Source organism: Paroedura picta, chromosome 5 (assembly GCF_049243985.1).
Source record: "Paroedura picta isolate Pp20150507F chromosome 5, Ppicta_v3.0, whole genome shotgun sequence".
Classification (NCBI taxonomy): Eukaryota; Metazoa; Chordata; class Lepidosauria; order Squamata; family Gekkonidae; genus Paroedura; species Paroedura picta.
Window position 1 is genome coordinate 64,260,941 of NC_135373.1, and position 23,381 is coordinate 64,284,321.

The following is a 23,381-nucleotide window of genomic DNA, read 5'->3' on the forward strand; positions in this document are numbered from 1 at the left end:
CAATGGGCTCGAGGTAGTGTTTCCTTTTAAATATTCCACTCCCACCTTCACATGCAGCTTTGCTTGCAAAGGAGTGTGGAGGAGGAATTTAAGTGGAGGTAGCCCCCCTTTAAACGCCCCCCCACCTTCACAGGAAAAGCATGTTCATAGCTTGATGAACATGCCAAAGCTTCCTTGCGTGGACGGGGCTCTGCCTGGAGGCTTTGGAACATTCTGCACATTGTCAGAAATACGTGCAATACTGTATACACTAGTAGCAGTAAAACAAGTTGAGAAAAAGTTACAATAGATTCTAGGCTGCTGCGCACTCCCTTTAAATGTTCCCCCTCTACCTTCCCAACAGGTGGGAGGCCTGAGTGAGAGGGAGGCAGCCCTGCCAATGAGTACGCTGCCAGGACTGGCACTCAGGGTGTGGTGCCTCTCAGGGCCCTTGACCTGCCACTACTTGGCCTCCCCCTACAGCTCTTCTCCCACCCTGGTAAGTGGCCATAAGTGGCAGAAAGTAGGGGGAGCCAATATGCAGAAATGGCAAAAATGTAATATTGAATATGTATTAATGATGAAATGAATACTGTAGATGCAAAATAGATCAGTTATGAAACATGAAATTTAAAATGTTGAATATAAAAGTACTTGAACAGAAATAAAGTTTAGAACAGGACAAAAACATTGGGCTCAGGACACAAAGAAAACAAGTCTCCAGATTTATAACATATGGCCCTGGGAAAATATGATGGGTTTAACCCGTGTATGCATTATTAGATGAGCCTCTTGTGGCGCAAAGTGGTAAGGCAGCCGTCTGAAAGCTTTGCCCATGAGGCTGGGAGTTCAATCCCAGCAGCCGGCTCAAGGTTGACTCAGCCTTCCATCCTTCCGAGGTCGGTAAAATGAGTACCCAGCTTGCTGGGGGGTAAACGGTAATGACTGGGGAAGGCACTGGCAAACCACCCCGTATTGAGTCTGCCATGAAAACGCTAGAGGGCGTCACCCCAAGGGTCAGACATGACTCGGTGCTTGCACAGGGGATACCTTTACCTTTACCTATGCATTATTAGAGGTCAAATTTGTTGGTGTATATTAGGCCCAGAGTTACCACAGTTTCCAAGGAACAGCTGAAATGGCATGGATCCTACTAGTAGCATATGCTTTGTTCAGAGATTTGGTCAGATGTGTCAAACTGCACACTGTGAAACTGCAGATGGTTCATTAAACAATTTATTATTCCTTTGGTCACTCCTGCTGCTACTTGAATTTGTATGGTAATTCTGGAGCTAAAACACACCAACGAACAGTGATCTCTGGGGACACAGGCATTGATCATAGTTATTTCATTCTTCCAAAATCTAGGATATTTTTGTACGCCAGATTTGAACCCTTGCCATTTTGAACCTTATTGTTTTTTGTCATTCTAAGATCATCCTATGTCTAGCACATTTTTTGTTCTATATAAGGGTATCTCTATAGGCAAACAGGGATTAGTTTTTGCAGTTAGATTCAGAAAATGTGGTCTACAGTTCCATTCTTATGATTAAGATCATTAGAGACAAACATCAGCTTCACACGGGATAAATTGATAAACTATTCCAGAAAGGTCACAAGGCATAAAATCCATTTGCACTAGAACACAAAGAATAACTAATATAGGAGTCTTCAAAGCTCCTCAATATTTGTGACCTCATATATTTTCCTGAATATTCATTAGTAATTAGGGAGAAATCCTAATAGTCCTTTTATCATGCAAATGTATAGTGAGATGACAGCAGCTAGAAATTTTACATGGTGTGAATTTAAGCAAAAAATGCCAAGCATCTCATTTTAACACTTTTTAACCATTTCCACACACATGCAAACTGCCATAGTGACATTCTTGAATCATCAATGTTTGTAAAAAAATGTTACACAATTTTTGGCTGCTCCAGGAGTAGTTTTGAATTTACTGCCCTGCTACTCTCCGTTTTGCAGATCCACTTTTCCTGCGATTCCACCCCCCCCTTAACTGCAGCTATGTGGCTTGGCAGAATGTCTTTCAGAAATTCTGATGAACAAGTTTCAAGCACCATATGCACTGAACACCAGTGTGAACACCACATTAGCGCACACTCTGGAAACAAAAATACCACGATGATCACTAAAGATAGCATTCTGTGTGTTTACTAATCGGTTGGACTTGTCTGCAAATTTACTTATTAGAATAAATGTTATGAAATGTATGTGTCACCAGCACCTTTCCCTTAAAAATAATATCTTTATACAGCTGTCGCTGTATAAACATAAAAGGCTAAGGCCTAAGTGGGCGGAGAGTGGGCAGGGCCAGTCCAGGTGAGGGCCCAATCAGAAGGCATGAAGCGCCTTCCAATTGGGCCCTCACCAGGACAGACAAGAGTTCTATCCAGTCGAGTGAGGGCCCAATCAGAAGGTGCAAAGCACCTTCCAATTGGGCCCTCACCAGGACAGGCCACAGTTCCAGCCAGTCGGACGGCACGAAGCCAAAGTTCTGACAGGGCCAAAGTTCTGACAGGGCCCACCCACCCAGCCCAGCCAGGGGCAATCTGGAAACATCACTGCCAGTCTGCCCCTGACCACTGCAGGGAGAGGAGGTCAGTAGGGCTGCCAAGGGGGATATGAACAGAGGCTTGGACAGGCTGCGCCAGCCCTTTTCGCCCCAAGGCTGTCCTAACTGTCAAGTCCAACTGCAAATTGCCTCAGAACCCTGACAGAGCTGGCCGGAGGCTGCAGAGTGCTCCCCCTCCCCCCTTCAGGCCTGCTGCAAAGGAGCCTCTGACAGGCCCTGACTGAGGGGAGGGAGGCCTTTCCAAGAGCAACGCAGGGGAGCCTGAGGGCCTTCCTTTTTAGGGGGGGGGACTTTCCCCTTCTGCCAAACAGTTCCCTGACAGGGAGGCCACAGAAAAGCCCCTTCTCACTTAAAATACTGCTGTGGCTGGCCATGCTACTGGAGGGAAGAAACAGCCAAGCAACTCTGCAGATTTGAAACATAGATGCCAAAATACAGAGTTCTGCAGCTGATGACACAAAATTCGCTCTGGACACAATATATATAGTGGTTCCTGATTATGTTCAGCAACGGATGAAATATTTCACAGTCACTGTTTCTATGATACATTCAAAGGCTCGGCACTTGAAGGCAATGAACTATAAAAAGTTATTTTATAAAGGCTTGAGATTTCTATTCACATTGACTATTATTACCAAAAATGGCAACAACACTCAAATTGGTTATTTATTACATTTAGGCAAGCTTTCAGGAAAAAAATGGTCTCTGTAATGGTCTCTGTACCATGGCCTTTGCGGCCCGCCACTGGGCTGCGGACCGGGGGTTGATGACCCCTGGTTACAAGGGGCTCCCTACCTTCAAGTTCCTGGGCTGAGCCAATAGCCAATATATTGTAGTGTAATGATAGAATGGGACATGTCTTCAGCAAAGGAAACACCTTACTAGGATGGCTCAGTCTGTAAAAAGAAAGAAAACCAGAGGGAAATGTTTGCCTCTAAGGAAGGGTAGTGGATTGGCTCAGAGGGGGATCAGATGCCTAATTACTGCCCCCTCCATTAGGGGAGAATTGATGATTTTATTTTATTTATTATATTTATATACCGCCCTCCCCGAAGGCTCAGGGCGGTTTACATAGGAACAAAGAACAATACATATCAGACTTAAAGTTGTGTAATTCCACAGTAGCAATTACTTTTGTCTCCTTGATGTTCAGCTGTAATCTGACTTTTTCACTAATGACTCCAATACCTCTTCCTGGCAAGATTGTAAAAGTCATGATGGGCATCAGTCTAGACCACAATACAGCACACTGCAGTAGTTTAATAATTTAAATTTTACCATGGCATGCACCACAGTGACAAGATCTCTGCTAATTAGAAATGTGAATTGGAAAACAAGTATTTGAGATCAACAGTTTGTACTATTTATAGCAAGGTAAGAAAACTATGTGGCTTAAATATTGACAAATGACAATGTTTAACCTTCAACTGAAACTCTACTATGTATGTTCCATTTCCAAACGATGACAAGTTCTTAGAGGAACACTACTGGGTTTAAATGAGACAGCAATGAATGCGTAATTTCTATTTTCAACTCCCTCTCCCTCACCTCCCATATGGCAAAAAAAAAAGATCCATGTGCAAAGGTAATGTAAGGTGTAGGAGTCCATATCTTTCTTTCTAATATTGGGTCTGTTTGTAAAGTTGCTTGCAGAAAACGAAGGCATCTACACATTTTAAATATCTTAAATTTACCAAATAGTACACTTTTATAAGCTAAGATACAAATGATGTGTTGCAAAACACCAAAATAAGCTGATGTCTGATAAGAAAGTAAGCACTGTATTTTTTTAATTTCAGGGAGGGGATGTCTGCACAGCTTCAAAACCACAGCACAGATTTCTACCTGGATGCGCTAATATTTTGTTTGTAGGACATTTCAATTACAGGACAGTATTCAAAACGCAACTGTTTCCACTTGCTTCGTAAAGTGGTACAGCCCATACTGCCTCCTCATCCTGCCACACATGTAGTCAAGCTTGGCTGAATCCCATGTTGCCTTCTGGCTGATCAATGGGTCTGAAGTAAAATAGTCCATGGCATGGGATACATTTTATGTCCATCCATATTACACTTAAAAAGAGAGATATACGAGCTCCCTCTAGTGACTATATCTATCAATGCCTCTTATACTTTAACACAGGTTTTCGTTGAATCCCTTGGTATGCCTCTTTCTTGGTGCTAGCAGGATTATCATTTTTACATTTTTAAATTTCCGCCCGGAGATTCAAGGCAGGTTATATGGTGTAAACCAATACAATCAATGAGCCTGAGACACCTGAAAGCAACACAATAGGACTAGAATTACAAAAACTAGAAACAAGGCAAAACAATATCAGACATGAGAGTCAGTGTTGCATAGTGGGTTTAGTATCAGATTAGGCATACTCTCTTGGCATAAACTACCTCACAGGGTAGTTGCGAGGATAACATGGAGGAGAATGACATAAGCTGCTTTAGAAGAACGGGGGAATATCAGTGAGGTGACTGATGAAATGATGATCAAATGATGAAAAAAATGGAATTACAAAATGAGAAGTTACAGCAGGACACTGTTGCTGAGGAGCTCCCAGGACTGAAGGAAGAAACTGGTGATATACATGCACCAGTTCTCCAAGCACTGATTTCCAAGAACACTGCTTGGTTGGTTTCCTTTGGAGGAGAGAAGATTTGGAGGAGAAAAATCCTTTGGAGGAGAGAAATCTGAAGACTTATGGCATGTTTGCCATATTTACAAATACTTGAGCAAAGCATGCCTGAAGGCAAAGAGACACCCCTATAGGGCAGCAGATCCACTAAACCAGATCAGACACCAAGAGGGGGGTTTGCATCCTTCAGGTGCTTCAACCAACCCAATGAGATTCTGTTCTCACTCCATATCTTCCAGGACCCATAACCTCCAGTGCCAAGGAACAGGCTGCTTACTTAAGAAACATGATCAGTAAAGAGGTCAGGCCAGGTCTTCTCGTGGCTCCAGGTGATGATGTCATCAGCCAGTGTCAAGGAACAGACGACCATCAGGTGGAGCCTGGAGAAGGCTCCATTTAGTTGCTGCCTTGGCTGGTCATGTTCCTTGGCACTGGGTGATGACATCATCACCTGGAGCAAGAAGACCTGGCCTGACCTCTTTACTGATCATGTTTCTTACCTGGGGCCAGGAGAAGGCTCCCTTTAGTTGCTATAATATACAAAGAAAACTGTGCCGAGCTGGATTTATCAATAAAGAAGCAAAACGTCTTGCTTGTAGTCTTGTACTGTATTTATTTTGCTTGAAGTTAACAGAAAATGTTTCAATGTGAATTCACCTTCCTCAGTTGTGATCTATAAAACATAACAAAATCACATATTTATAATGTTCAGACAAACGTTTTTGTTACTACTACAAATCTAATTGTTACTACTGTATTATTGTTACAACTAATGTCCCTGTTTTATGTAAACTGCCCTGAACCTTAGGAGAGGGCAGTATATTCTTATCCATGGTTCCTCTATATATTTGTGAAACGCCCTTATGGGAGGAACGTGTCTGGGGTGTCTGCGCTTTAATATGGGCAAATCAGGTTGCAGCCAGCACAGCTGGCCACACACTGATTGGGCCAGCTCCTACGCTTGCCACCCTCCCTAGAAACCTCCCTCACAGGGTGCCTATTATGGGAAGAGGGAGGGAAGGCAATTTTAAACTGCTTAGAGATACTTGAGGCCTGCTGGGTGACTGTGGGCCATTCCCAGTTCTCTCAGAGCTCTCAGCCCCACCTCCCTCATGGGTGTCTGTTATGGGGAGAAAAAGGGAAGGCAATTGGAAACTGCTTTGAGACACCTGGGGCCTGCTGGGTCATTGCGGCCCATTCCCAGTTCTCTCAGAGGTCTTACAGCACCACATCCCTCACAGGTTGTCTATTGTGGGGTGATGAAGGGAAAAGGTGTTTGTAAACTGCTTTGAGACTACTTTTGGTAGTAAACATCAGGGTTCAAAAATCCAGTTCTTCTTCTAAGGGGCAACAGTGAACATAACATATCAACAGTAAAAAAATGGAGACAGAAGAAGCAGGGTGGACACCTGTGTACTGTGACTACCCCATGTAGATTAGGGCAGAGGGACATTTTGGTGTCTGTAGCCTAATTCACACAAGAAGGGAAATGAGATGGAATACAGAACTGGGAGGAATTGGTTGCCATGCCATCTCCCCCTAAGAAGAATCTCCAGTCTGATTTTCCCTTCACATATCTGAAGACATGGCTCTGGAAAGCTCATCTGTAACCAGTATGCCACAATTCCCAAAGGTCAGCCCTCTCCCATATTAAATGAACATTCCAAACCACAGGTTCTTGATACCCATTTCTCTACACCCATCCCTCATTTGTCACCACAACCCCCCCCCCCCACAACACACATATTCAAGCTCATGCCCTTACAGACTGGACAACTCCTCCCCTCCCCCAAACCCTCCAGTTTGGTGTAGTGATTAGGATTACGGACTTCTAATCTGGCGAGCCGGGTTCGATTCTGCACTCCCCCACATGCAGCCAGCTGGGTGACCTTGGGCTGGCCACGGCACTAATAAAACTGTTCTGATCGGGCAGTGATATCAGGGCTCTCTCAGCCTCACCCACTTCACAGGATGTCTGTTGGGGGAGAGGAAAGGGAAGGCGACTGTAAGCTGCTTTGAGCCTCCTTCGGGTAGAGAAAAGCAGCATATAAGAACCAACTCCTCCTCCTCTTCTTTTTCTTCCTCTTCCTCTATCTTAATCACTCTCTTCTTTCTACCTCCCTCTCTCTTTGCTATTTTTCACCCTCCCTGCTGCTAGCACCCATTGTATCAGCTACAACGGGCTTTAATTCTAGTAATATAATAAATACATTAAACTTGGCAAATATTACAAAGTCAAAAATGATACATAGTATTACATTTAGCACTTGACTTAAACAAACTCCTACAAATGCAATATCTGTGGCAGATTCTGGGTGTCTCTCTATATGATCATAATCTAAATGAGACAATTTGGACAAAATGTGACAACCAGCCACAAATTATAGAACAAATCCAAAAGTGCAGATTGCAATGGTTTGGCCGTGTCTGCAGAATGAACAGCAGCAGACTGCCTCATAAACTCCTCTGGCAAGAACGACGAACTGAATAGAAGATCCAACAATTAGCGCCAAAGAAAAAATGGCTTAAACAACTAGAGGAAGTCCTTAGAAACCAGCGATTGACTATCCATATGGCCAAACCTGCCGCCACCAATCGCCACAAGTGGAAACATATTATAAACAAAACAAAAAATCCAGTGGCACCAACAGCAGCGCATTGGCTGAGAGGACTACCTGCTCCACCAATTGCCAGCTAAAAGATAAAAAGAAGAAAAGATTACATTTATTTATTATATTTATATATACTGCCCTCCCCGAAGGCTCATATATTCACCATATGGGTGTACCAACGGGCAATGAAAACCCTATATGTAACACGTTTCTGCAAAACGTTAAATACTTTTCAGGGACTTTTGTAAGAACCCACATTTTCATTGTAAGATCTACTCAACAGGGCTTCCGAGCAAACGTGCAAAGATCGGCATGCACAAGCATATGAGGAAGCGTGCAGACCCACAGAAGCCTCTGCCCAGAATGATACCCTTTTGGTCCTAAAAGTGCCTCTGGTCTCAAACTAGGTTCGGATAGCAAAGTTGCGGCAGCTCTAGGAAACCCTGCATTAGGGGAGGGGGGGGGGATGCAGAGGCTTCCGGACGAGAGGTATACGTGGGCGCTACCCCTCCACCAGCTGCTTGAAATCCCTCCCGGTCGCCACTTGCAAAACTGGCGCCTAAGAAAGACGGCCGAGCCACGTTAGAACCTCCAGGACATGACAGCGCCAAACACTCCCTGCTCCTCCTCCCCCCCCCCCCGGGCGGGTGCCACACTACACATGCGCTGCGCTCTGCACCTTGGAAGTCGTAGTTTAACGGCGCATCTTTCCTCCTGCCGAGTCAGGCAAGGGGAAGCAGGAAGCCCGGCTGAACTACAGTGCCCAGAAGGCGCTGCGGTGCAGCGTTGCATCCACCCTCCCCATATGAATGACTAATACAACATGTTGTCGGGCTAATAGGCGGCGAGTATCCGGAGGGCTCTTTTTCTTTGAGGGCTTTCCTCCCCCCCTTCTGCTCTTGATTGCAAAGCTCCTTCCCGGCTCTGTGGAGAGTTTCAGGGGTTTCTGAACCTTACAACGGTCCCCTGCGTAGGGAGCAGAAGAGCTTGCAAAAGTAAGTCCGGGTGGGGGGGGGGTGAAGGTGGGCTTTGCATTTCCTGCTCGGCTGAGCAGGCAGCGCGGAGTTGGTCAAAAGGGAATCGTTGCTATTGCAATGAGTGCGGCATGGCAGGATTGTCAGTCGCCTGGGGGCTACAGCTGTGCAAAAGCTGTCGCGGGGTCTCGTTTGAAGGGGGCGGGTGGGGAAGCTACTCCAGGACCTTTCTCCAAAATGGCCAGGAGGATGTAAGGGCATGGAAACAAACGGAGAGTAAGGAGAAGAACCATCGGTATTCCGTATTTCTTGGCACGGGATTTGCTACAGGGAAAAAGTTTACGGCGAAAATCGGTCGATCTGTTTTGTCGCCGCCACCCCCACCATACACTCTCTAGCCTGCTTCGCCTACCTGGAAAACACTTTTGAAAGGTCTTGTGGGGCTTCAGAAACTAATAACGAATATATTGTGGCATAGGTTTGTGCGAGAAACACACGTCAGGCGTTTGGGAAAGTTTGCTTTTAGGTGGTTCTCCCGTTAGGGGAGACCCCCCCCCCCCTTAAAAAAAAGTTACACGTTAGTATTTAAGCAAGAGTGTAGTGGCATATAGTATTGGGGATGCTGGGATTAGAAAACTTTTCTCGAGCCTGCTTTAGGGCCAGACTGCAGAAAACTAGGAATCCGACAACTGGTCGTAAGGACACGTAAGTGCTCTTCTAGTTATGTGATCTCTTCCCCCTCCCCCCATGAGAGAGTGATTTGTATGGCAGTTACTTTCAGCTGAGAAGGAGGGGGGATGCAGCGTATTTGAATTTTATCATCACTTAGACCAGTGCACAGGGTTCACTTCAGGTAACCATTTACCCTGTATGGATAATTCTTCTAGAAAGCAGTGTAACTACTTATTCATGTGTATTAATTAATTAGTAGGGGCTGGGCTTGTGGACCATTTAGAAAAGAAGACTATTTTAATAGGCAACCATTGTTAACAACATGGAATAATATTTCCCATTTTTGTGTCAGTACTAATGTCAGGTCTGCAAAAAGCCCAAGGCCTCGTTTCTAACATCAGAACAACTTTGCTGTTATAGATAATGTGGCCTGGAGTATCTGGAAGATAGTTGGAGAATAAGTTTAACAGTGAAAAGAATGCTACTCTGCCTTTAAAGTGTTTTCTGAGCAATTGTAGTATTTGACAGTAGAATTTTTTTTAGTGAGAACATAACTCAAAACTGCTGTGGGTGCTGTGATTAAACAAGGAAACTGAAGCAAGCAGATTTCAGTCCCACGTGTTCCAAAACCTGCTGAAATGTGTTAGCATGTCTAAAATTGTTTTTTACCTACATTGCAGATGCGTAGTGGATTCATGATGCAGGTCATGTGACTATTGGGGGATCCATTTTGCTGCCCCAAAAAGATCTGCAGTGGTATGAAAAATCTTGCCCCATTTGTGCAGGGAGCCTAACCATGTGGACTAATTTAAAGTGACTACAGAAGTCTTCTACTAGGCAGACTAAAATATCTTTAATACATTTCCATTTGGATTTCCACCATGGTCATCAAATTCCATTGGACAGACCATAGAGGCTTCTGTGTGGTAATAATGAATAAATAGTTCCTGAAAGCATGATATTTATTGAAAGTTTGTTATTCAGGACTGGTAAATTGCTTTAGGGTCTTTGACTAGCCACTGACTACTCAAAATTAGTAGTTTGTCACCATTGTAATGACTGAGACTAACTGAAGCTTGTATTTTTGATCAGCCAAGAATGGAATGATGTGCAAGCCAGCTACAACCATTGGACACAGATGTCTGTGGCTTGTAAGTGATTAGTGAGTTAGTCTGCAGGCCAAGTTAACTCTATCTGCCAGTCTGCTGTATGGAAACCTCTCCAGTTGTGGTGCCTGCAGGGAGTTTCTGTTGACCTAAACACCTTACCATTGTAAGGAGTTCAAGGTTTTGGTGCTAACCTTTAAGGCCATTTGCGGCTTGGGTCCTGCCTATCTGAGGGTCTGCTTGTCTCCTTATGGTCCCCCGCAGGGCACTAGACTCTGCGGGTGCTAATCTAACAGAGGTCCCTGGCCCCTAAGAAGCATGCCTGGTCTTGACCCAGGCCAGGGTCTTTTCAATCCTGACCTGGTGGAATGAGCTCCTGGGAGAGCTGAGGGCCCTAACAGAGCTATCAGGCCCTGCAGAATGGAGCTCTTCCACCAGGTCTTTGGTTGAGGTCAGAGCTAGGAACAACAGGGGACCCTCCTCAGGTTACACAATAACATCCAGCCTACCCTACCCTGATTGGTGGACGGCTGCAGGGATGTGGGGAGGGATTATACCCCCAATCTCTTTTTAACCTCTTTTATCTTTGTGTTGTTTGTTATGGGATGGGGTTTTATTATGTTTTATTGGGGGGGGTTATATTGTACCCTGCCATGAGTCCCAGGAGAGTGGTGGGCGAATGAATGAATGAATGAACGAACAAACAAACAAACAAACAAATAAATAAATAAATAAATACATGAATTGTGTGAAGAGTTAAAAATGTGCGCAATCTAGTGTTTAGTCTAGTGTCTTTAGTCTGTAGTTGTCACTCTCCTCTTTACACCATTAATTCATTTAGGAAAAGAGTTTCAGTTCAGTAGGTTTCACAATAGCACATAAAATGAATCCATTGTGATTGTGCTAAGTGGAAAGATCAGCCAGACTCATGGGAAGTAGGCTTCTGAGGCCAAGAGGTTTGTCTGATTCTTTCCCCATTTACATTAGTGCATGTCACGCACTAAGCATGGTGTAAAACTGGTGTGACTGGTATGACAACTGCTGTTTACTTATCTTCATGGACTTAATGTCTCAGAAAATAGACTTGAAAGCCAAAGCTTCATGGTGCACGATGTTCCAAGTGAGTGTTATTACTGAGGCGTATCCATTAGGTCATGGTTCTCCAGTGTGATGCTCATGGATGTTATGGCTCACACCATTACTGTCCCTGGTGTTTGCCAAGCTGTTCAGAAAGAGTGGGGTCACTGTAAGGACGAGCTTGTTGCTGGTCGTCATTCAAATGAAAACATTTTCCATGGCTTCAATATACGGTAGCCACAGCCAGGAGAACTGGTAGGCACCTGAGTATTTTAAACCAGTATATGGTCCCGTTCCCTTTTCAGGCTTCCCTTCTTTTTGTTACCCTCAGGTTTGCCTTTTTGTACAATTCCCTCTTCCTCTCCTCTGTTCCCTTTCTCTAATTTCATTTGCATTTGTATCCAAGTGCTGTGGTGGCCATTTTGGGGTGGTATTCACCAGTTCCTCTCAAAATGCTAAGAGACTCCATTTTAAATCCCCTAGCAAAATAACAGATTCTGTTGCTAATTTGTTTTTAAGGTAGTGATTTAAATTTCAAATTTAAATACAGCATTGCAGCCAGATAAAACAGATAGCAAGAAAAAAAACATTTCACAGCAGTAAATTGCATAATCAGGGAGCCAGTACAAAATTTAAAATATATAAAATTGTATAATTGATGGGTACATTATAAAAAATGCATAGTAAAATTCCTCTAAAAATCTTTACTTAAGCTTAAGTTGTCTTTCCTGTGTGCTAAGCACATGCGCACAGAATTTTGCAACCTGCTTAATAATATGGCCCCTACTATTCCACAGGAGGAATTAACTTTTTCTTTGTTTGAGCTGTTGGAGGAATCCATGAGTAATGGGAGGATGAATCTATTTCCACCTTAAGAGGATGTGTTCGATTGACTCTATCTCCCCAGAATTACAGGGGGTAGAGTCTTTTAGCTACTGGGCTTTTCTTGAAGTGGTCCACCAGCATGGCAGAAGGCAACGCAGAGCATCTAGCCAGTGTGAATGCTCTCCTTTAGTACCTTGTCTCCAAACAGGATAGTCCACTGATGCCTCAATATATCTGGAACACAGTGGTGCACCATACCTAGGGGAGCGAGAAAGATCAGTTTTGCCTGATCGTAACCTAACCCAAGGAGTGAAAGTGAGGAAAAGCCTAATTTTATATTTCCCTCTCGGTGGCCAACAGCCACTGGGATTTAAAATTATCACAGAGGATTGAAGGAAGTAAACCAGCTGTGGCCCAGGGCGCCTTTAACCATAGAGTGATGGATGAGGTTACTGCTTTCGCTTTGAATTTTGTAAACCCTGTCTCTAAATGTATCCATGAGTTCGAAACACAGTTTGGAACCTGAAGTAATGCTCTAAGAAATTTTGTTTGAACTCACTCAAGTGGGGCAAAGCAAGAGGTTGGTGGCCCTAAAAAGGTCCCGTAAAGTAAACCATTTGAGCAATTGTCTTAGATTGAAAGAGTTTGAGTGCCTCTGGAACAAAATAGGCTGAATTTAAGTATATTGAGGGCACTTCTCTCCCCTATGTTTGCAAACTGTCTACACAGTGTTCGTGCCTTGATCCTGAAGCCTGAAAAGTAACTCCCAGGTATTTGAAGGACTTCACCTGTTCTAACCTCTTTCCAGTTAAGTGCCAGGTCCTAACGCTGGGTCGATTGCCGAAGGCCATTACCTTAGTTTTTAATTCATTTATTACCAGGGCTTCTTCCTCACTGTATTTCTCCAGGCTTGCCAGGGATCTGTTCAGACCACAGGGGTTCTGGACAGTAAGAACACATCATCAGCATAAAGGAGAGCAGGAAGGTAGTGATCCTTTAAATGTGCAATAAAAATTAGCCTAGCCTGTGACATTCCTGGATTTCTTTCATGATGTATAAAATCAGGAATCAATTTTCTGTGTGAATGATTGACCATGTTACAAACTTACCTACTTGAAAAATTCAGATCTGTTTGGGGTATTAAAACATGGCATCAAAATTCAGCAGTTTGATTCTGCTATCATTTGTACCTGAAATTGTTCTGAAAGTCTAAACACCCCAAAATCTCTGGCCATTTAAAAAAAATCATAGGAAGACGTAGGTGGATTGTTAGACATTTCATTTACAAAAATGAGTTGTATATACAGAATGTTGGATAAAAATGGAACTACATGAAGTATACATTGATCTGGAGGCACTTGTCTGAGGTCATACTCTATTCTGAGTTCATTAATCTAGAGTAATTGTTACCACCCACTCACCTGAGCCCAGGTAGGAGCTACATTTGCTTCAACACAATAAAGTTAAAGAACTATGTGCAAAATGGATACTGCATGCATACTTCTCCCCTTCTGTGCAACAGCCAAAGCTTTTGTGCACAAAGTCTTTAAAAAGTGAATTAAAGTTGTGTCACTTGGTTGTTGGAGAGATTAGGGGAAAACTGGAGCCAGTCTTCCTAAGCTCCTTGTTCCTTTCCAAACAGTTCACTGAGTGAAATTTTAATTTTTTAAAAAAACTTTGTGTATACCAGCCATTTCAAGCTTTTGACTATGGAGGCTCCCCAAGGAGCCCCCCCCCCGGAAGTTATATCGGCTGACCACACCCCCTGCCACACTCTCAGAAGTGACATCACTTAACCCTCTTTTTGCTCCCTCCTCCCGCCTTTACTACTTTGGCAGCTCTGCCTCATGTAGGCTGAAAATAAGAAAAGGAGCTGAGAAGACAGCTTTGAACCCCCCCCCCCCCCCACACACACACACACAACACTCCTCTTCAGAGCTTTCACGGACTCTGTTCAGAACTCCTGTGGGCCCCCAGCTGGGAATTTCTGGTATACACTGTCTTGGACTGAAGTTGATTCCTTCCTCAATGTCACACTTCATGTACTTCAGCTGCAGTGTAACCACAACTGTGGACAGAGAGTGTAGTCATAGCCATCCTGATAATAGTTACTCAGGTATGATTAAGGTGAAGCTAACCTGTGTCTGAGCAGGTCCTGTAGCTCAGTGGTAAAACTTCAGTTCTGGGCATCTACAGTTAAGAGGATCGCTTAAGGCTCTAGAGAACCACTGACAGGCTGAGAAGATAATACTGATGTTGATTTAATATGAAGTAGTTTCATATTTTCATGTGTTTATATTTTGTAAGTTCACTTTTGGATAGTCACATAAAGGAACAGCAAAAAGAACTTGAACAATAATCTCAGTCATTCAGTGTTTTGCTTTACAGTTTAATTTTCAGTGGTTGCAAAATGCAGTCAATATGATTAAATTATTTTTTAAAAAATTAATGGTGCAAGTATGAATTAAATGCTGCTGGTTAGAAAATATAAATAAAAATCTGAAGTGACTCTTTTCCCCAGTGTGTTCAAAGAGATTGTACTTATTAAAGAGAATCTTATGAATGTATGTATGGTTGCAAACACTTAGACACAAAAGTGCCAAGAGGTGGAACTTACTCTGGGATGGGGCCTAGCTTGGGGCCTATCCACTGTGTACTTGTAGATGAGATGAGGGAAGGGGAATTTCATTTTCCCAAGATGAAAATGTATGGGCATATTTTAGCATCCGAGAAGTATGAGAATTTTTTTTTTGTGTGAAAACCAGGGGGAGAGGGGAGGAGATTCCCAGACATTTATGGGAACTAAGAAGATTGGGGGAAACAGCCGAGAGGCAGAGACTGCTCCCAGCTTCTGAGCTATTTGCCCTACTATTTCTATTTTACAATGCAACCTCTGGATTGCACAGGGTTTTATGCACTAACAAGCGTGCGCACACACACACATATACACATATTTACAGGAAGTGACTCCCTCAATCGCTTGTGCCAGTGGTGATCTAGTCTGGTGCTTTACTGATGTTCCCAAACTCATAGGTTCCTTTTCTAGCAGTGTGATGCTACAACTATCCTTTCTGAGAAAGTTCCCGTGATTCACCCAGGAGTCACAGCTGTGACTGCATCATTGTCTGTGGCAATCCCCACTATCAGTGTCTTCCAGTGATTGCATATTCCTGTTATGCTGCATGCGAGTGGCAAGTCTGACACATTTCTGCTATATGAAACACATGCAGTATAGCTTCCTGCACAGGGGCATTTGCCAAGCTTCTGCTTCTAAAACTGTTGACCAGATCTGGATAGCTCAAGGACATTGAGCCAAAAATTGATTATGTTCTTTAAGCAGTGCTGTTTTCTAGCTTCAGGGAGAATAAAACATTATAGTGGAAAATTCACATGTAACAGACAAGTAACTACATTAGGCTGTCTGGGGATCACTTCTCATCTCATAAACTCCCTGCTGTAGCTACCCTAATCTTGCGGCTGCCTGGCTCTGGCAGACAGCAAGGGATAGTGGAGCAAGGGCTGGAATGGGAAGAAGCACAGCCTGAGCCACCAAAGAGCCCAGGAGGCCATAGTGGAGGAGAAGCATCAATTCAGCAGATTACAGCAGACTCACGGCAACTAGTGAGGCTGTGGTAAGATGCTTGGCTCCAGGAATGGCTGCCCATCCTGCGTTTGGGCCTAGCAGCCCCTGGGAGTTGAAAAGTGGTGATGGCCAAGGAGTTGCGACTGAGCCTGGCCTGGCAGCTGGAGGACCAGTTCCAGAGCATGCTGCCCAAAGTATCCTGTGAAAGAGGGACAGGGGAGAAAACAGGCAGCCTTGGTCCCCTCAGGCCTGGCCAGAATGCAGGTCTGTGGGGAAACCCAGGAGGACAGGGCAAAGTAGACACATGGGGCCTCAGGCCTTGTCACTGCAGAATGCCCAGCCTTCGAAGAAGGGACCTTTAAAAGGCCAGCTAGAGAACGGCCAGGGAGGAAGAGTGAAGCCACTTCCAAGGTTGCAAGAGAGGGGTCTGGCACATATAGGAGCTGGATGGAAATAAACCTCCCTGCTGCTTGCAAATCTGAGACTTCCAAGGCATCATCCAGGGAAAGGAGAACTCTGGAGGGTTGAACTCTGTCTCTGCAGTTGGCTTTTGTTGTGCAAATTAAGACTGCAGCACAGGTGGCAATCCTGCTTTTACACAATGAAAGCAAGCTGTTGTTCGAACAAAATTGCAAATGTCCATTAATTACCATGGAAATAGTTTGTGCAAGTGAGCCTGAAGTTCCATAATACTGCCAAACCATAGTTTATTATTTACTGGAGTCTAAACAGGGTTCAAAAAGAACTTCTAATTGGAACAGAGTGCAATGGGGGCATGCCTCTCACATGCATTGCACAAAAGATGAACATGCAGTTGCACAGACTATTTAATTCCGTGCAGGGTTTAGTGTCCTGTTTCCTCCTGTGTTTTTTAATTTATAGGTTAGCAGTATTTTCTGTTCTAAGTAGCAGTGACATGAAATGGATCAAACCTTGGGGTGACGCCCTCCAGCATTTTCATGGCAGACGCAATACGGGGTGGTTTGCCAGTGCCTTCCCCAGTCATTACTGTTTACCTCCCAGCAAGCTGGGTACTCATTTTACCAACCTCGGAAGGATGGAAGGCTGAGTCAACCTTGAGCCGGCTGCTGGGATCGAACTCCCAGCCTCATGGGCAAAGCTTTCAGACAGCTGCCTTACCACTCTGCGCCACAAGAGGCTCTAGTTTAATCAGTATCTGCCTATAAAATATTTTAGATTTGAATTCTTCATGTAAATCATGAAAGCATCATTCTCAGTGCTGGGAATCTGTGGTGCTGAAAACAGTGGTACAGTCTTTTGTTTTGTTTTCTTTGGGAGAAAGACTCTTGTTGCCTGAACTTGCTTGCCCCACTGATGCATTACTTGTCTCGCTAAAGGTGCTTACCAGAAAGAGAAAGATGGAGTCTGTTGCTTGTGTGAGTGGGGAAAACAATAACTATGGTTAAAGAAGATTTCTCATAAATAGGCTAACGTAAGGAAGTTTCATTTCTTTTACAATGGCTTGCTTCCACCATATGGATCATCCTCATTTTACAAGTTCCTCAAATGGTCATTGGAGCTTGCCTAGATTGTGGGTTACGTATATTCTTAAGTGTGTGTGTGTGGGGGTATTTAATATGTCACCAAATGTGATTAGAACTGGAAGCAAAACTGATAAGGATTTTCAGTCTTCCTGGTACCACTTTCCTATTACAAATTTTGCGGTACTTTTGCCTCTGGTATTCTTTTTCATTAGCATGTGAAAGGGAGACCTTTCTATCCCAGCCATAGAATGTCACAAACCCCTACTGCCTGTGCCACAAGTTGCCCCCAAACATAGAAAGTCATTGAGTTACTTGGTTACAAACAATTTGCTCTTTGGAAAGCTTATTTCTTTGGATATTTCACGCTTGGGATGGCTATATTTACACTATAGAGTGGCCTATTGGTAGAAAAGGGCTTTGCAACTGAACGACTGCAAACCAGTGGTATTGTGAACCTCCAGTTGACATGTGGGGATCTCTTGCTGTTATACTTGATCTCCAGCTGAAGATCAGTTCCCCTGGACTAAATGGCTGCTTTGGTGGGTGGATATGGTATTATATCCTGCTGAGATCCCTCCCCACCTCAGATCCCACCCACTCTGTGCTCTACCTCCAAAATGTCCTGGTATTTCCTGACCCAGAGCTGGCAACCCAAAAAGAAGGTGATTTGTTTGCATTCTGAGTTTCTCTGCATCCAGAGCTGGCAACCCAAAAAGAAGGTGATTTGTTTGCATTCTGAGTTTCTGAGGAGAATATTCTTTTTCAAGAGGTGGAAAAGCAGAGAATAATTGAAAAGTGGCACTGCTATGTTTGACCAGTCTTGATGAGGAAGAATTGGTTTTTAAATGCCACTTTTTTCTCACTGAAGGAGTCGTGAAGCGGCTTATAATTGCCTTCCCTTTCCTCTCCCCACAACAGACACCCTGTGAGGTTGAGAGAGCCCTGATATTACTCCTCGTTCAGAACGGCTTTATCAGTGCTGTGGCAAGCCCAAAGTCATCCAGCTGGCTGTATGTGGGGGAGTGGGGAATCAAACCTAGCTCGCCAGATTAATTAGTATCTGTTACTGGATTCTGGGTAAAATGTCAAAGCTCTTACTTCACTGTATTTTTTCCCCTTTTGGGCAAATGTATAACACTGAAATCCAAGGACCCATGAGACAAATTGCATATCCTGTCACTCTCTCTGTCTTCATTGCAATACTTGTACAATTATAGGTTTTAAGTCAATTTCATGTTTGGGTATTTTTTGCTTCTGTTACTTCAGAAGAGTACTGGCCATATCTTTTAAAATGAATGCTTTAATCTTTGTCAATTGAGTACTTCATATCCTCCTTTCTGAACTGTTTCACAGGTTATCTTTGGTCATTGAAAGGACATCCCAGTGATGCAGGGCGATACACCTCAGGAGGTAAGGTCTGGAGAGCAGCAGCATCCAAAGTAGCCAGTAGAAAGGACCCCACTCATGTTCTGGTTCAGCAGCAATTCTATAGGGAAACCAAAATTCAAAGCATGGTATAAGACCTCAGAGAGAAAATTGGTTTATTGTGGCATGCACTTCTCATGGGCAGCAACCAGATTTGCTTTATTTGTGCGGGAGTGTCGCATCCTGCTGTATCCATGCCATTGCTTGTATCCCAGTATAGAACTGGTTCTGAGCCTTCAGGCTGAAGTTCACACTTCCTCCTAACTTAGTCACCAAGTTAGATACTCCATCAAATGTGGGGGTAGAAATATCCTACTCAGTGTTTTCTTGCTTCTGTTGTCAGCTTGAATGTTGAGCATCTTGCAGTAACAGGGAGAAGGCAGCAATTTATCCCAGCAATATAGAAGCCAGTAAGAGTACTTTATCACCCCATCAGATAGGAACCACCCCGAGATGACTGGCTTGAGAGGGGTGGTATAGAAATTTAAATAATCCTTAACTCTATTTCGCTCCCTTATATATTTGGGAAACCACCTCCTGGAAGGAGACTGTCTGGGGCCCTGTCCATCCATGTCCACCCTGATTGGGACCTCCCCCTCCAGCTTTGATAGTAGTAAATAAATAAATGTGAGGAAAAGATTAATATCTGACAACAGTTTAGACTGCAATTCTATGAGAACTTTTCTGGGAGTAAGCACCTCTGAACACACCTCTGGGAGTAAGCACCTCAGCTTTCTTCTGAGTAGATATGATGAGGATTACTCTCACAGAGGTTGGTAGTTGGAAGCTGGATGTGGAGATTAGGGTCAGTTTAACAAAAAGGTAAATTAAAGATCTGTGGAGATAGCAGATTGTTGACCCCCCCCCCCTTGGGTAACTATGAAAACACATAATAATATTTCAATGAGGTTTGCTGGGGCTGGTATAAAACTAAGTTGGCAGCAGAGTTTCAACTTGTCCTGGTCAGTTTTACTTTATTATCCCTCAGTTTGGATTTTTGGACAGCTCCTGTCCCTTCAAAACTTACATTTTCACTGGAAACAGCAGTATAGTGTGGTAAGTAGAAAAGAACATCATCACACTCCCTATTAGATGACATTTGGATAGGATGAGTGTGCATTTACAAAGGGAGTACTCTTATGGCCTTATGTGGTTGTTGGTTAAGAGTGTTATTCTTGAGGCAAAAAGAGATCTCAGGTTGAACTCACTCAAAAACAGAAGATCCGCCAACCATAGAAACTCAAGAAATAAGCTGGTGTCAGTCAATCACACCTGCTATTAACAGAATTTAGGATCCCCTTGTGACAGTGAGTTATGGTGTTACCTGTATTGGCAAGTTGATATTATTAGATACTTCGTAAATGATTGTTAAAGTTCTTCACAGACATATAAAAGGGAAAAATTTTTTAAATTGACACAGCGTTACTGATGAAGAATTATCTCAAAAGCGAGCAATACCGGGGCTCATTTTGACTCTCATTTTTGACTTTGATTTAGAACTCAAAGCCTGGAATATTGTTTCACCAAACCTACATGTCTGTTTGTACAGTGCAGTCCACACCATAAGATGTAGCAAGCAAAGAAAGGAAACTGACAAATTAATCCAGTGGAGAGCTAAATTATCCACAACAGGAGAAGCTGCAAATAGAAAGCTCAGGGTATACCCTGATAGCCCTATGACTTTATACAATGGAATTGTGTGTGTGTCAAAGTTGGTTTAAATTTTACTGGTGTTTAAAAACGCACATCTTTAACCACTCCTGCAGAGTGGATAAAATAAAGCAGTAAGGGCCCTGAGGGCGGGCCCTGTCCGGGATGAGGAAGAGTGCCCATTGGCCCCTTCCCCTGGACTGACAAGTGGAGGGCCCAATCGGGAGGCACAAAGCGCCTCCCGATTGGGCCCTCCGCTTGTCAGTCCAGACCCAAAGCGCCAATCACCAGCCGCACACAGCCCCTTGCCCTGATTGGCTCCTTGCTCGGAGAGGAGGCGATCGCGCTCTCGGCCGCCTGGGAACGGCTTCAGCCTGGGGGGGGGGAGTTCGGAGGGGCCCAGCCCTTCTCAGCCGCCTGGCCAGCGCTGCCAGGGCGGTTGGGAACGGCTAGCGCCCGCTGTATTTTTTTTACAGTGGGCTTAATTACTAGTTAACAAATATTGTTGATGCACCCTAAATCAAGCTTTTGCCTATTATCCTCTGTGAAGAATGCCCACTCTCCTTCCCTACTCGGTAAATGGGCACGCAGAGGGGTTGTGTGCACAGAACTACAGTTTTTCTCTTATAGGATAGATTTCCAGAGTGTGAAAAAGTTGTAATACATTTCAACTTTATAGTCTGTTAAATTGACCAACTTCTGGTTTGGTATAATTTGATCAGTGTCAAAAAGAATGCAAAAAATCTTTCTTCCTTTTTTATTATTCAACATAGGCTGCTGTAGAACCAGCATCTTCTGCTGATGCCCAAGGAGATGGACCAAAAGATGCTTCAGACATGGCACCAAATATCTGTATGTTCTTAGTTTGGTTGTTCTAAAGTTACAGTTTTACACAGTATAATAAGAGTCCATGGGTTGAAATTAGTAGTTTGAATGAAAGATTACAAATGTCCAGTGGAATGGGTTGGTTGAATATTGAGGAAGAAGGATGGATTTCACCATTTCACACTGCAAGTGGTAGATTGCAGTTCCAGGTTTCTTTGCATAAATAACTTGGTGCAAATGGAAGACTAATAGAGCAGGGAAAATTGTTTGATCCCTTGTCTTTGCTAGTGTGCTGGTTTTCTGTTTGCAGTAAGTTCAAAATAAAGGGGGACACTTTCAAATTGCAATTCTTGGCCTACTGGCCAAGTGATTAATGAGTGATGCCACTCATTAATGTCATCTCATTATCTTCCACGTGTGAATCAAGGCTGCGTGGGAGGAGAATGTTTGTCATGCTCACCAGTATTAAAACCAGACTTCTGGCTACTAGAAAACTAGTAGAATGGGAACAGGGTAGACTTTCCTTATCTCCAGTGTGCTATGCTTTTGGGGGAGCTTTTTTGCTCTATTTATTTACTTCATTTATACTCTGCCTTTCTCCTCACTGGAGATTCAAAGCAGCTTACTCTATTTTGTCTTCACAACCAACCTGTGAGGTAGGGAACACAGGGTATGTGACTATCCTAAGGTTACCCAGCAAGCTTCCATGGCAGAGTGTAGATTTAAACCATGGTCTCCCAGATCCCAGCCCAACGCTAACTAGTACACTATAATCTCCTAGTACACTATACTTGGAGACCATTCAACTGTGGTATAGCCCAGTCTTAAGGCTTAACATGATCCAGCCCACTTCTTTCTGCTGCATACATAGGCCAGGCCTGAGGCTAGTGAATATGCTCACTAAATCAAAGGATGTGAGGCAGGCTTTATTTTCTGTTCCCTAAATAAATTAGCAATTGAGAGCCAGCTTGGTTGTAGTGGTTAAAAGCAGTGGTCTCAATCTGGAGAACTGGGTTTGATTCCCTACTCTTCTACATGTGGCTGGCTGGATGGCCTTGACCCAGTCACAGTTCTCTCATAGCTCTCTCAGCCTCACATACCTCACAGGATATCTATTGTGGGAAGAGGAAGGGAAGGCAGTTGTAAGCTGCTTTGAGACTCTTCAGGTCATAAAAAGCTGAGTATAAAAGCCAACTCTTCTTCTTTATAAGCTTCATAAACTCTGCATTTGTTTGTTCCTGCCTCCCACCCCCTGACCCCTGCAGCAGCCCAAAATGCCCTAATATCCTTTTCTTGTGGGAGAAAGGATTACCAGAAACAGAGTTTCAGGGGACATAGCAAAAAGGGGGGTACAAAAAACAGCTGCTGCTTCGGCTTGAATCCCTACTCTGCCATAGAAGCATGCTGGGTGACTTCGGGCCAGTTACGCTCTCCTATCCTAGTTTTTGTGAGGATAAAATGGCAGCGAAGAGAGTAGTGCAAGCCGCTTTGGGTCCCCCTTGGTGGGGTGGGGAGTAAAGGTATAAATCAGGATTTCATGAAATCCAGGGGGGTTTTGATGGCCATGAAAGGGCTTCCCGAATAGGTGGGAGTTAATTAATTTTTAATATATTTTAAAAATGTGTTGAACATTTATCAGGTGATATGACTATATAGGGTCATGTTAAACCCCTTCTCCTAAAATGGCCAATGATGGCCCTGGAGGGTTGGGAAGGAGAGGGGCTCTGGGTGGACATGTACACCGCTAAGCTCCCAACCATTTTCTGCACGATTGCACCACTTTGGGGATTTCTTGAAGCCCGAAGAGTGTTTCAGGAGTTTCTCAGTGGTCAAAAAGTAGAGAAAGGCTGGTATAAATGAAGGAAATAAATAATCTCTTCTTTATCCATGCAGTAGAAAAGAGCAAGT

At 43.8% G+C, this 23,381-nt stretch overlaps 1 protein-coding gene and 1 long non-coding RNA gene across 4 annotated transcripts in view; one reads left to right on the forward strand and one right to left on the reverse strand.

The window, feature by feature from the left end:
- Nucleotides 1-7,054: 7,054 nt before the first annotated feature.
- On the reverse strand, nt 7,055-8,550 carry LOC143837879 (uncharacterized). Its single transcript, XR_013231133.1, has 3 exons — nt 8,511-8,550; nt 7,895-7,913; nt 7,055-7,194 (listed from the first exon to the last, which is right to left on the reverse strand). It is a non-coding gene; the product is annotated as an uncharacterized LOC143837879 (long non-coding RNA).
- Nucleotides 8,551-8,578: 28 nt separating this feature from the next.
- Nucleotides 8,579-23,381, forward strand: part of TRABD (TraB domain containing) — a 35,741-nt gene continuing 20,938 nt past the window's right edge. The window contains exons 1-3 of one of the 3 annotated variants that reach the window (XM_077338299.1): nt 8,579-8,826; nt 18,927-18,983; nt 21,422-21,500. In XM_077338299.1, coding sequence (XP_077194414.1) covers nt 18,960-18,983; nt 21,422-21,500 — 103 coding nt within the window. In that variant the 5' untranslated portion in view covers nt 8,579-8,826; nt 18,927-18,959. Of the gene's footprint in view, nt 8,827-9,491; nt 9,511-18,926; nt 18,984-21,421; nt 21,501-23,381 lie in introns of those variants that run through there. The other 2 variants (XM_077338297.1, XM_077338298.1) reach the window with 2 other exon arrangements.